Raw genomic sequence first — 14,674 nt, 5'->3', positions numbered from 1 at the left:
TTTCAAAAATTCATTTCAAAAATGAATTTCAGGAATTCCCTGGTGATCAGGTGGTTAGGACTCAGTGATTTCACTCCCATGGCCCTGGGTTGAATCTGTGGTCTGGGAACTAAGATCCTGCAAGTTGCGTGGTGTGGCCAAAAAAAAGAGGGTGATATATTGCGTCCAGAAAAGATGGGCAGATCACCTTATCCACGCTGTATTAGTTACTGTCCTGTGCAAGATATCCTTTCTGATCCCAAACACTGGCAGCCCTCTTCCCTTAGTGGATGTGAGAATGTTATGGGTTGGGCTGTTCTCTTCTTTAACAGCCTGGATATTTCTGTCAGTTCTTCCTTTTACCTTTGAGCTTCTCTGCAAATGTCCCTCCTTCACTCACCTGGTTTCCTTTGGGGCTCTTGGTGATACTCGGCTCCACTTTCCTCCTTTCCAGGACAGGTTTCTGTTGAATTGTCTGAGCTCTTATGAGGACAAAAATAGGAATACCTGAAAGCTAAAGAGAAGGGAATGTGGGGGGACCTATCATAAGAGTGTGAGGGACCAAGAGTTTCCCTGGTGGTCCAGTGGTGAAGAATCCACATACCAATGCAGGAGACACGGGTTCGATCCCTGGTCTGGGAGGATTCCAATTGCCGTGGAGCAGCTAAGCCCATGCGCCACAACTACTGAAGCCTATGCACCCAGAGCCCATGCTCTGCAGAAGGAGAAGCCACTGCGATGAGAAGCCCATACACTGCAATCAAAGTAGCCCCCGCTTGCTGCAACTAGAGAAAGCCCATGCAGCAACGAAGACCCGGCACAGCCAATAAATAAATAAATAAAAATAATAAAAAAAAGAGTATGAGGGACCAGATTTAGAGCACTTTGGGAGAGGCTATCCATGTGGCACTGTATGCTGAGGTTTAGAAAGACTGTGATCCATATGGCATCTTAAGCTGAGGTTTAGAAAGGCTGTGGTCCACTGGTGGAGATGAGACCTGACTCTGGATCTGCCTCTCCTTGGATCACACGCTCTGTTCTCTGTCTCCTCTGTCCTCTTTCTTTTCCTCTTCCTGCCCCCCACCTCCCCCACACTGTGTTTCCAAAACTGTGACTGTCCTGCTGATGGCTGTCATTTGTTGTGACAAACGCCACTCTAAGGCTTTCACATGCATTAACTCATTTCTTCTCTCAACAGTCCTTTGAACCTAGATTTTGTTTATTATCCATTTTTTACAGGTGGGAAACCAAGGGACAGAGAAGTTAAGTATTGTCAGAGGCAACAAGTACAGCAATTCAAAAGGAAATTCTAAGGCACAGGCAGTAAACTCTTCAGATTGGGGTGACCTAGATTTTTCTGTGACTACCCTAGATAGTCAGCTGCCATTCTTGACTAATGTTAGGGAAAGACCACATCCCATTTTAAAGATGGAGACCAAGAAGTTAAGTCTCAGTGACTTCTCAGCTCTCTAGCATTTGAATTAGGGAATTCAAAGATATCTAGAATAGGGTGAAATATTTCAACTGACATGCGTTTGTTGATTTTTAGGAGGAATTCTGAACTGGGGGTGCTCATTTACCTTTCGGCATATGTATAGAACTGTTCATGAACCTACTTGCATAAAGTATAAGACACGAAAAGATGGTAACTAAATGTATATGTCCGTGACATAGGATGCTCTTGAGTGTAACTGTATCTCTCCATTCATCAAAGATTCCTTTGTTTCTTATTCTGTGATTATTTTCCCCCAGTGGATTCTTTGACCCTGTGGTTCAGACAATGAAAAGATCTCGATCACGCCATTGATCAATGTTATTTTCTATCTTCTCCCTTTCAGTAAAGAATATCCCGTGGTTCCCAGGAGCACAGTGAGACAGAAAGTGGCCTCCAACCACAGTCCTTTCAGCAGCGAGCCTCGAGCTTTGTCCGCCTCATCCAACTTGGGGTCCCAGTACCAGTGTGAGAATGGTGTGTCTGGCCCCTCCCAGGACCTCCTTCCCCCACCGAACCCGTACCCGCTGCCCCAGGAGCACAGCCAAATTTACCACTGCACCAAGAGGAAAGGTGAGTGCGACTGCCCTGCCCACCTGGCCACTTCTTTTCTTCTTCTTTCCCTTGAAAAGAGGAGATCCACCTAGCTACATGTACATGTATTTTTAAAATGTAAGCAGTGCACTGAGGGGCTGAGAGGCTGTAAGAGAGTCAAACCATTCTGGTACAGCTAAAGATTCCTTTGTCACATCTCTGCCACGTTCTAGCCCCTTCCTTGGGGAAGGCTTATTTGAAATGTCCAGACGCATTTATTTGTTTACACGTGCACACACACACAAATACAGAGTTTTGCTTTTACTTTTAATTGTTGATACCATACTGTACCTGTTTTGCAACTTGTATTTCTTAAAATTTTAGACTATATTGTACTTTTTTAACTTTTTATTTTATATAGGAATATAGTTAATGAAAGGGCTTCCCTGGTAGCTCAGCTGGTAAAGGATCCACCTGCAATGCAGGAAACCAGGGTTCAATTCCTGGGTCAGGAAGATCTGCTGGAGAAAGGATACGCTACCCACCCCAGTATTCTTGGGCTTCCCTGGTGGCTCAGCTGGTAAAGAATCTGCGTGCAATGTGGGAGACCTGGGTTGGGAAGATCCCCTGGAGAAGGGAAAGGCTACCCACTCCAGTATTCTGGCCTGGAGAGTTCCATGGACTGTATAGTCTGTGGGGTAGCAAAGAGTCAGACACAACTGAGTGATTTTCACTTTCATAGTTAATGAACATTGTTGTGTTAGTTTAAGGTGTACAGTAGAGTGAATCAGTCCTACATACACATGTTTTGATTCCTTTTCAAATTCTTTTCCTGTTTAGGTTGTTACATAATATTGAGTAGAGTTTCCTGGGCTCTACAGTAGCATACATTGTAGATGTCTTTTCATGATCCTAGAACAGCCTCATTCTTTTTAGCTGCTGAAAAGGAAATACTACCCCCAAAGGATAAAGCCAAGTTTATGTTGTCAGGGGTAGTTAAGGAGTATGCTTTCAGAGTCTTGGTTGTATTATAAGCCTACAACCTACACTCCAGGGAACCTCCTTGGAATTTGATGTGCTCTTTAGTCCTTGAGCAAGGTTTTTTCCAAGTGGATTCTGAGCTCTTCTTTCTTTTCCAGATCAATACCAAAAAAAAAAAAAAAAAAAAAAAGGTGGAGAGGGAGTAAAGAGAATCATGATAGATTTTTGTCTCCTGTGCATCCCCTCTTTAAATCTCCTAGGCTGTTGTCTGAGACATCTCATCATTTCCTTTGCCTAATGAGAAATGGATGACTTCCTCCTAAGCTATCTGAGTCCAGAGGGGAAGTTAAGGTAGGAAATTTCTGGTGGCACGTTTTCCAAGGCAGAATCGAAGGTGTGGATGTGGGCGGTGGGGCCAGGGAAACAGATTTGAGTCTCAGCTCTGCCACCAGCTTCCTGGATGACCTCAGGCAGGTGTCCTAGCCTCTCTGGGTGTCCGTTTGTCACTTGTAAATATGCTAAGTTCCTGAGAGCAGTTGGTGCTTGGTGAGCACCCCATGGGTGGAAGCTAAGTGAATCCCAGGAGGAAGTAAAGAAAAGGCTGCTCATTTAGGTGAAGGTTCGGGAAGACAGACATAAGGGGAGGGGACTGTGCAACCTCTTGCTTACGCCTGTGATTTTCAGAGTCAGACTAGTGAGATAAATCCGATCTTTGACATTTGCACGTGTTTATGATTAGGGGCAAGTTACTTAGTCAATGCCTCTAAACCTCACAACAAACCTCTGTAGATTGGAGCCTGTAGATTGGACCTGTCTCCTCAGCTTGGTGCGAAGAGGCTATGAAATCAGCGCTGAGTTGAATTAATAAACCAGCCCTGTTTTGCTCCAGATGGTCTGTGGCCCTGTCTTCTGAGTGCTCTCTGTTGGATCTCAAAGCCCCATCAGCCAACACGACGCCTTTCAAAGTCCAGTGGTGCCTGGACCTTCTCTTTTGACATGAGAACAGGAACACAGTTTGGCTATTTGACATTTACCAAAGTCACGTTTTGAAAGAGGGAAAAGCTGTCATGGGTCCAAACCTGGGGCTAGGGAGCTGACCCGGTGAGACCGGGCTTTCCAGACTTACCTGAAGCCCATCCAAACTCTTTGGATCTGGAAGGCCTGAGCAGCATCAGCCCATCAGGCCCCCTGGCCTGACTCCCAGCACGCCCGCTGCCGGATGGGCTGGAGCCCAGATGCCTGCAATATGCCTCTTCAGGCACAAGCAGGGGTTAAGAATGTTCTGTAGCGCACAGGTCCCGGTGTAGAGATGCTGTTTCATATTATATTTCAGGGAGCCCTGCCGGGGTTCCAGGCCACAACCTTTTCAGGAACATTATTAAGTAGGCACTGATATAAACCCGTTTTACAAATGGGGAACCTAAGGGAAAACTGTGAGCTGATGGTTCTTTTTTTTCTTTTAGTTAATTAATTTATTTTAATTGGAGACTAATTACTTTACAATATTGTAGTGGTTTTTGCCATACACTGACATGAATCAGCCACAGGTGTACTTCTGTCCCTCGTCCTGAACCCCCCTCCCACCTCCCTCCCCATCCCATCCTTCAGGGTTGTCCCAGTGCACCGACTTTGAGTGCCCTCTCTCATGCATTGAGCTTGGACTGGTGATCTATTTCACATATGGTAATATACATGTTTCAATGCTATTCTCTCAAATCATCCCACCCTCGCCTTCTCCCACAGAGTCCAAAAGTCTGTTCTTTACATCTGTCTCTTTTGCTATCTCACATATTGGGTCATTGTTACCATTGTTACCATCTTTCTAAATTCCATATATATGCATTAATATACCAGATTGGTATTTTTCTTTCTGACTTACTTCACTGATGGTTCTTTTTTTTTAAAGCTACTTTTTAAAATGTTTTATTGATTTTTAGTTACTTATTTTTTTTGGCTGCATTGGGCTTCATTGCTGTGTGTGGGCTGCTCTCTAGCTGCGGTGCACGGGGTTTCATTGCGGCGGCTTCTCTTGCCGTGAGCACGGGCTCTGGGGCACGCAGATGCAGTATTGCCGCGTGCAGGCTCAGTAGTTGCGTCTCCCAGGCTCTAGAGCACAGACCCAGTAGCTGTGGCGCACAGACTCAGTTGCCCTGTGGCATGTGGAATCCTCCCAGACCAGGGATCGAACCTATGACCCCTGCATTGGCAGTCGGACTCTCAACCACTGGACCACCAGGGAAGTCCGAACTGATGGTTCTTGAAGGCAGAGTTTGAACCCACGCCTGGCCTGCAGACTCTGCCTGGACTATGAACCACCACCCTTCCTGCCTTCATGACCTTTACTTATGAGCTGCAGTCTCCAAATTTCATCGTCCACTAGAGATTCTACTCTTGGGATTGGGTTCTGTTCGCTGCTGAAGAGCTCACAGGTTTGAATTAAAGAGTTCTTTAGATTAAATTGATGCCAGACCAAGAAGAAGAGAGGGTAGTTACAAAGAATCAGGGTGCTGTTTTAGGTTCGATATTCATAGCAGCATCCTTGGAAAGGCACTCCTGGAGGAGGCTGGAGGAAGGCTTTGAATGCAAGGCTGATGAACCTCTTTGGGTGATGGGAGCGGTTGTCCTGCACGTGGTACTTTGCTGAGATCCTCGCAAGAACTTGGGTTTGACTTGAGGTGGCCCCTGGGGAAGCTGGAGTCAGTGGCTGGCCCACTGCAGTCTCTCCCAGCAGCTGATACTTCCCAGCAGCGTGATGGTGGGTAACTTGCTTCAGCTTTCTGATCCTCAGCCAGCTTTTCTGCAGAATGGGGAGGACAATACTGCTTTTGCTGCAGGGTTGTTATGAGATGAAATGAGATCATCCCGGTGAACCCGGGATTGTGAGATAGGTGGAGGCATGTGAGAGCCTGGTACCTATAAGACCTCTACTGAAAGTGAGCTCACGGCCGTCCTGACTTTGGGAAATGCACACCATTGCAAGCAGTGCAGACATTAATGTGACTCGTTATTGACTTGTTTGATGGCAGTGGCGATCGAATGCTATGAAGGAGATGCACAAAGTGCTAACAGAAAGCAAAGTGGGGGACTTCCCTGGTGGCCCAAGGGTTGAGAATCCACACTTCCAATGCAGGGGACGTGAGTTCAATACCTGGTTGGGAAACAGATCCTGTATGCCACGGGGCAGCTGAGTCTGGGCACCTTGCTATAACTAAGATCAGACACAGCCAAATAAATAAATGGTTTTTGAAAGTTATTAAAAATAAAAACAGCAAAGTGGGTAACTGGACTAGAGTAGGGCATCGGGGAAGAATTTCAGTTGAGGTCTGTGGAGAGTGGGTGTCAGATATGAGACTGGGGAGTCAAATGGGTGTCTAGGCATAGAGAAGAGCATGTGTGCAGACCCTCGAAAAATGGGGAGCCCCCTCCCACTGGGGCAGTGGACATAAAACCAGTATGGTTTGCGCACAGAGCAGGGAAGAGTGATGGGAGAGAAGGCTGCTGAGGAAGGCAGGGACCAGCACAACGCCGGCCCTTGTGAGACACTTTGAAGGGTTCAGATTTTATCTTAACACTGACGAGTGGCCTTTGCAGGAGTTTGAACCCATGAGGGATGTGATTCTGGCTTTGTTTTGAGGCATTCCCTTTGCTGGGATCGAATTGATGCCAGGGATGGTTCATAGGCTATTGTAGACTCCAAGGTGTGTGAAATGGTGACGGCTCAGACCAAGGAGTGTGGAGAAGAGCTGGAGATGTTGGAGGAGTCAGGACGTCGTGACTGGTTGCAGATAACAAGGTGAAGGATTGCCCCCTCTTTGACACATGTGGACCCTGAGGCTCAGAGAGATGGAGTAACTAGTACAGTCACCCAGTGAGTAGGCAGCTCCACCCCCTGATTCATTCTGAGGTCTGTGCACTTGCGGTGCAGGGCTCATTTTACCTTGGCAGAAACCTCTGCCCCTCTTGCCTCCCTCCACCTCCAAAAGACAGCTCCTGGGGACAGAGAACATTCCAGCCAAGCTCCATCTGTCCTGCCTGCCTGCCTTGGAGACGACAAAAAGCAATTCATCATCAGCCTCCATTGTAAAGCGATAAGGAATCAGCCGAGGTTTCCTTCCAGTTTGGGACTCCCGTTAAGTGATAACTCCATGGGTGGCTTCTCCCCCACCCCGGCCCCTGCCTGCCCCACTATCTGACTTCCCCTCATTGTCTGTCTCCTTTCCAACCGGCCCAGGAGGCAGCCCCAGTGAAATGTCAAAGGACCAGGCCGGCCAGGGGGCCCCTTGTGTTTGGACCCAGCTGTCTCCAAACTATCTCTCCTGATGGGAGGAGCTAAAAAGCTGGGAAAGTGTTTTATCAACGCCACTCCATCACATCCAGTCCACTCGGGCCTGGGAGACCACTTGTCTGTCTTTCTCTCTCCTTCCCACCCTGACAGCCCTGCCCAACCATTGGAAACCAGAGGCGACCCAAATAAAGGTTTTAGCAAAGCCAGTTACTACACTGGATACTGAGAGGGAAAGGGGAGAGGAACTGGGTACCGTCAAGGGCTTTGCATTTCCTCAGCCTCCTTGGTTTTTAGAGCAGTCCCACACCCTTTCCTTCACTGGAGTCTCCCTGTAGTCTTTGAGTCACAGGAGATGCCTTCCACCCCCTTGGCAAATAGGAGGCAAATAGAGGCATAAGAGCTTGGGGTAGATTCCCAAGGTTATGTGGCTGGTGAGTGGCCGATCCAGGCTGCAGTCATCAAGTAAGCATTAACGGCACACTTACTTTGTACTGGGCACTGTGCTGTATGCTGAAGATAAGGGGAGCGAGATGGCAAAGGTCTCTATTCCCAGGAAGCTTGTATTCTCACTGGGGGAGACTGATAGCAAGCCAGTCAGTACATCCCATGGTTTTGGATAGTGGCTCGCTGAGATTCGAGCTGAAGTCTTTTGATTCCCAGTCTTCCCACAGTACCATCCAAGTTCTTTGTATTTTAAGGTTAAGAGCTAACAACATGTAGACAAACTCATACACACCAGTCCACCCTTTCATCCAATCATCTATTCATTGTCTGTCCATCCATCCATCTATTCCTCCACCCACCCATCCATTCATCCATCTATCCTTCCATATATCTATCTGTCCATCCATCTATCCATTCATCTGTCCATTCATCCATCCACCCATCCATCTGTTTATCCATCCACCCATCCATTCATCCATCTGTCCTTCCATGTATCTATCTGTCCATCCATCTATCCATGCATCTGTCCACCCGTCCGTCAACCCATCCGTCTTTTCATCCATCCACCCATCTATTCATCCATCTGTCCTTGCATCTATCTATCTGTCCATGCATCTGTCCATCAACCCATCCACCCATCCATCCAAAGGATCAAGGTTACAACCTTTTCATGAAGTCTCTGAACACAGTGGGTTTCCTGAAGGCTGAAGGGCTGGGGCCATCAGAAAGAGCACTGTTCAGAGTCATAAGGCCTGAATTAGAGTTCTCCTTCTGACTTGGCAAAGGTCACTCAGTTAAGGAGTGGCATTTTATCTCTCTGCCTCCAGTGTCTTTATCTGTGAAGACTCCCCACAATCTTTCATCTGAATGAACTCCATCAGCAAGCAAAGTGACCCATTTGGCAGTGATGACACTGTTTGCTCAATGGGATCAGAGATTTGAAATTAGCTCTGTGAGTTTCCTAGCTCTGGAGTTCACCCAAGTACCTTCCAGTATTGGACGACCTTCACAGAGCCATCTATCCAGTCTTCCAAGAGGGGAAAGAGAGTAGAATTGTATTACTTGGGCAGATAAGATTTGAATACTTAGCTTAAGTACAAGGAAAATAGAAACTAGACTGCTCTATTATTATCTCAATTCCTTCACATGAAATTTACGTGTCATCCCCATGTATAATGGGTTTCCGCGACCACTCGGTGGTAAAGAATCTGCCTTTGATGCAGGAGCCACAGGAGACTCAGGTTTGATCCCTGAGTTGGGAAGATCCCTTAGAGAAGGGAATAGCAACCCACTCCAGTATTCTTGCCTGGAGAATCCCACGGACAAAGGAGCCTGGTGGGCTACAGTCCATGAGGTCTCAAAGAGTTGGACACGACTGAAGTGACTTAGAACATTAGCACCCCATGTATAATACAAACAAGAATTGAGATTGGAATGGTATAGGGGTTTGCCCAAGGTCATGTAGCCAGTGAGTCAAGAGACATAACTCAGTGCCCTAAAATCTATATCCTGGATTCATCATTAAAGCCATTTTAGCCAGAATCAACAACATCCGGAAACACACCAGACACTAGGGTTTTTCACAGTGTGGCCTGGTGATTGGTGGTCAGAATCAGGAAGAGCTTTACTGTTATCCAAGGGACTCAGCTGGGCCTTGGACATTTGAAGTGTAATTGACCACCCGTATGCAGCTTTCTAAAATCGAGCTGTGGACTCATCTCATCAAGGACTTGACCTTTGACTGAAGCCCATTCCCCCAACTGTGCAAGATAAGCAGGACTCAGCTGGGACAGATGTGTTTGCTGTTGATCAGTTATCAGGCTCCCAATAAAAAGATAGAAGCCAAACCATCACGAAAATAAACACAGAGATTACATCCCAAGCATTTATCATGACCAGCATGAAGTTTTGATCCTGGCTTTGGAATTTCTTTACAGTGTGATGAGGACCAAGAGAAGCTGGAGATGCTTAAGTCCTGTTTCCATCAATAACCCAGCATCAAGGTTTTCTTAGGACTCTGCATCAGATCTTTGGAGTATTAAGCCTTGGAATGTGTAATTTTACGATTTTCCAAAATGTGGCTCTGGCCTTTTTCATATTATCCTTCCTTTTTTTTACTTGTAACCAATCTGGAAGGGGATCAGAAACTTGGGACTGGTTAGTTTGCCTTTTTTTTTCTCTTGCCAAGGGTACCCTGCAGCTGTACTTTCTATTATTGAAAAGGGGAACGCCCTGGTTAAATGGAAAACCCAAAGGTTATGATTCCAGCAACAATGGAAACATTCAGATTTATGGATCTGAGGGGTGGAGGGAAGGAATCGAAGGAGGAGGTGGCCAGGACAAAAAAATAAATAAGTGGAGTGTAGCAGTGTCCTTAAGATGCCCCCAAAATGCTAGGTTGAAAAGTGAAAAACATGGACCCTTGCTCATCTGGATGTCTTCAAACATCTGGATGGTTGGCATCATGTAGCTAGAACACCTGGAAGAATGATGATTTCATTTTTCAATTTTTGGGGACCAATGTTTGAGTATCCTATGAGTCCCAGATGTGTCCCAGAAAGAATTTAGCTGAAAATAAATGCTTGCTATTGATGGGTGCAACCTAGATGTGAAGATACATGTTTGGGGGGAGATTTTGGATGTACCGGGGGTATCACCTGGAGAATGATGAGAGTGGAGGTGTTGGGTGGAACCCACATCCAAGCTACCCTACTTGGCATGGGTTGTTGGTTTATAGTCCAGTGCTAAGCCGTAGGACTTACTGTGAGGAGAAGACGGGCTTGAAGCTTTACATGTAAGGACTACCTGCTCATCACAGTGTCAGCCTCCTGCTCTTACAGGTCCTACCCTCGTTCCCTTGCCCCTGGACGGGGGAGGATGGAGAGGGGCCAAGGATGTGCTCTGAGCAGGACCATAGCAGTTGACCAGCACTCAGTAGGGGCTTGGTCGGGGCCCAGTCGGCATTTGTTGGGTGGCTGAGTGAGTGGCATTGGCTAGTAGAAATCCAGAGAGCTGGAGGCAAGGTGAATTAGTCATGTCTTTGATCCCAGCCTCCATTCCTTCCCAACTGTAATGGCCTTGAGCAGATCACTCCTCTGAGCTTCAGTTTCTGCCTCTAAGAGATGAGAATGAGAACAGCCACCTTGAGGAATGATGGTGAGATTAGAGTTAGGCCCCTTAGTAGGTGCTCAATAAATTCTAGCTCTTATTTCCTTCCTTATTTGGTCCTGTGTCCTGCCATCAACCATCACTGTGGTCACAGATGTGGGAGTGTCCCAGGGTTTCATTTTTCTTCACACCCCAAACATGGCATATTTCCTTTTTTTATATAGACTTTGGTTGTTTTTTTTTTTTTTTTTTTTTAAGAGACTAGTATGTCCTTTTATTATAAAGAAGTTTAGGCACGAAAGATAGAGTGGTTTACCCACACCATACCATCATTTGACAGTACAGCTGGGAAAAGACTCTGTTTTCTAAGTCTAGTTCTCAATTATTATCGGCACATTTCTTAGTGTTGTTCATTAGAAAGAGATCGGAAGTGAGGAAAGAAAAATCTCCAGCTTGGGGAGTAAAATCCCAGCCAAGGAATGAATCCGTGTGAGGTTTACGCCTGGGTAGAAACCGCCTAGGACTGCTTCCCCTGAAGGAAACACCTGGAGGTGTGTTATTATGGATGAGGTCTTCTGGGACACAGGTGGTGTTACCCTGGCAACACGAGCTGCCCTGGGTGATGGATGCAGGAGATTTCCATGCTCGATATTATTACGCCTGAGCTGCCCAGTGAGGTAAGTATTGCTGACTCTGATTCAAAGGTGATAAAAAGGAATCCCAGAGATGGCAGATACCTTGCTAGTGTCCCACCGATATTAAGTAAAAGGGCCAGAGTCAGGCATGTCTAGGTTTCTTAACTGAGGTCTGCATTTTAGGGGGTCTTTGAGCCCCTTGATGTTGTCCACATCGCTTTTGTCTATACCTACAGTTCTCAAAATGTTGTGTTTCAGTGTTTTTTCCTAGAAGAGAGCCCAGCACTTTTATTAGAATCCAAAAGGGTCAGTGACCCCAAAGTGGTTAAGGAAGACCCTCTTTCAGCACAGAACTCTCTCTCCATTGCTCTGTATTAGGGATTAATTAGTGCCCACAGGAAGGAAGTGACTTGCTCAGCGAGGAAATGGTGACATAGTAATTGGTACCAACTCCACACATCCTCAGTGGGTCCTTGTTCACATGAGATGTCAGGAAGGGATTTGGGGATTCCTTTCCATTTTCATCCATGTATCCATCTGTCCACGCACTGCTCCATCCGTTGCAGAAGTATTTGCTGCATGTCTTACTGTCTAGCATGAATTGAAGAGCAGGGATTTTATCACGCGATTCCTCGGATTCTAATCCCAGCTGCATTGTTTATCAGCCACAGAGGACCACGGGCAAGTTTCTTTTGTCGTTGTCGTTGAGTCGCTCAGTCATGTCTGACTCTTGGCGACTCCGTGGACTGCAGCATGCCAGGCTCCCCCGTCCTTTGCTATCTCCCGGAGTTTGCGCAGGTTCATGTGCATTGAGTCGGTGATGCCCTCCGACCATCTCATCTTCTGTCGTCCCCTTCTCCTTCTAGTTACTTTATGACGCCGTGTTAGTTTCTACCGTACAGCGCGATGAATCGGCCATACACACACACACACCCCTCCTTTCTGGGCTTCCCATACTGTCTCGGCCTGTGTGTGTCTCCTTTGTCTCATCTGTAAGATGAGGATACTAAGAGAACCCATCTCATGAGTTTGTTGAGATTAAAAGGGTGACCTCATGAAGAGTACTCAGGACAGTGACAGGCAGTAAGCCCTGCATGTGTTTTTATTGTTATGGTTGATGCTCTTGTTATTGTTGTTACCAGGTATACGTTCCAGGTTCTGGAACGATAGTGATGTGTATTCCAGACCATGTGTTGCCTTCATAAAATTTACATGCTGGGGAGGAGGGAAGATAATAATAATAATTATCACTTATTGAGCATTTCCTTGTACCAAGCTCTGGACTAAGTACTTAACCTGTATTTTCCCATTTCATTTAGCGCTTCCCTTTCTATTTTTTTTTTTTTTTTTTTTTTTTTTTTTATTTTTTTTTTTTTATTTTTTTAAATATTATTTTATTAGTTGGAGGCCAATCACTTTACAACATTTCAGTGGGTTTTGTCATACATTGACATGAATCAGCCATATAGTTACACGTATTCCCCATCCCGATCCCCCCTCCCACCTCCCTCCCCACCCGACTCCTCAGGGTCCTCCCAGTGCACCAGGCAAGAGCACCTGACTCATGCATCCCACCTGGGCTGGTGGACCGTTTCACCATAGATAGTATACATGCTGTTCTTTCAAAACATCCCACCCTCACGTTCTCCCACAGAGTTCAAAAGTCTGTTCTGTACTTCTGTGTCTCTTTTTCTGTTTTGCATATAGGGTTATCGCCACCATCTATCTAAATTCCGTATATATGTGTTAGTATACTGTAATGTTCTTTATCTTTCTGGCTTACTTCACTCTGTATAATGGGCTCCAGTTTCATCCATCTCATTAGAACTGATTCAAATGAATTCTTTTTAACGGCTGAGTAATATTCCATGGTGTATATGTACCACAGCTTCCTTATCCATTCATCTGTTGATGGGCATCTGGGTTGCTTCCATGTCCTGGCTATTATAAACAGTGCTGCGATGAACATTGGGGTGCACGTGTCTCTTTCAGATCTGGATTCCTCAGTGTGTATGCCTAGAAGTGGTCATTATGACTCTTTCCATTTTACAGGTGAAGAAGCTGAGCTCAATTTCCCCACCTTCTAGAATTTATACAAAGCATCTTCTCTAACAATTGCATTAATGTTCTACTGAGGGAACACGCTAAAATTGATTTTTTAAAAAAGAAACTGGGCTCGGGTCGGAAAGGTCAAGCTGTTTGCTTAGGGCTCTGTGGCCTAAAGTCTTAGCCGTGACAGGCCACCCCCTTTATGATTGGAACGGAGGTTGAAGCTAACCATCTTTCAGACTTAATCCTTCCATCCTGGGGCCAAATGGCTATCTCAGCCTTGAGCTGTGGGGTGGCTGGTCCCTGGCCTCATGGGTGTCTGTCCTCCTGTCTTCCCACAGATGAAGAATGTTCCAGCACAGACCATCCCTATAAGAAGCCCTACATGGAGACATCGCCTAGCGAGGAGGACCCCTTCTACCGCTCCGGCTACGCCCAGCAGCAGGGCCTGGGAGCCTCCTACCGGACAGAGTCAGCCCAGCGGCAGGCCTGCATGTACGCCAGCTCCGCGCCCCCCAGCGAGCCCGTGCCTAGCCTGGAGGACATTAGCTGCAACGCCTGGCCCAGCATGTCCTCGTATAGCAGCTGCACGGTCACCACCGTTCAACCCATGGACAGGCTGCCCTATCAGCACTTCTCCGCCCACTTCACCTCGGGGCCCCTGGTCCCCCGGCTGGCCGGCATGGCCAACCACGGCTCCCCGCAGCTTGGAGAGGGAATGTTCCAACACCAGACCTCCGTGGCCCACCAGCCTGTGGTCAGGCAGTGCGGGCCTCAGACTGGCCTCCAGTCCCCGGGCAGCCTCCAGGCGTCGGAGTTTCTGTACGCTCACGGTGTACCAAGGACCCTGTCCCCGCATCAGTATCACTCGGCCGTGCACGGAGTCGGCATGGTTCCAGAGTGGAATGACAACAGCTAAGGCCAGGCCTGCTCCTCTGCTGCCGTTTTCCAGAGGGAGGGGAGAGAGGGAGGGAGAGAGAGACGGCCACAGGGAGAACCCCAAGGATGGAATGTCTCATTTCACCGCGCGTTCACGTCTGCACTTGAGAACTGCCCCTGCCCCCACACCCCGCCCCCAACACTGATGTAATCAGTCGCTTGAAACCACAATTCAAAAAATGTGACTTTGTTTTGTCTCAAAACTAAAAAACAAGAAGAAGAGATGAG

At 47.0% G+C, this 14,674-nt stretch overlaps 1 protein-coding gene across 2 annotated transcripts in view; it reads left to right on the top strand.

Moving 5' to 3' along the window:
- Positions 1–14,431, top strand: part of TBX5 (T-box transcription factor 5) — a 54,545-nt gene extending 40,114 nt beyond the window's left edge. For both annotated transcript variants that reach the window (XM_065904464.1, XM_065904463.1), the window contains exons 8-9: positions 1,818–2,044; positions 13,849–14,431. In XM_065904464.1, coding sequence (XP_065760536.1) covers positions 1,818–2,044; positions 13,849–14,426 — 805 coding nt within the window. In that variant the 3' untranslated portion in view covers positions 14,427–14,431. The remainder of the gene's footprint in view (positions 1–1,817; positions 2,045–13,848) is intronic.
- The last annotated feature ends 243 nt before the right edge of the window (positions 14,432–14,674 follow it).

Source organism: Muntiacus reevesi, chromosome 13 (genome assembly GCF_963930625.1).
Source record: "Muntiacus reevesi chromosome 13, mMunRee1.1, whole genome shotgun sequence".
Lineage (NCBI taxonomy): Eukaryota > Metazoa > Chordata > Mammalia > Artiodactyla > Cervidae > Muntiacus > Muntiacus reevesi.
The sequence above is the reverse complement of the archived record's forward strand: the minus strand, read 5'-3'. Positions and strand labels throughout refer to the sequence as shown.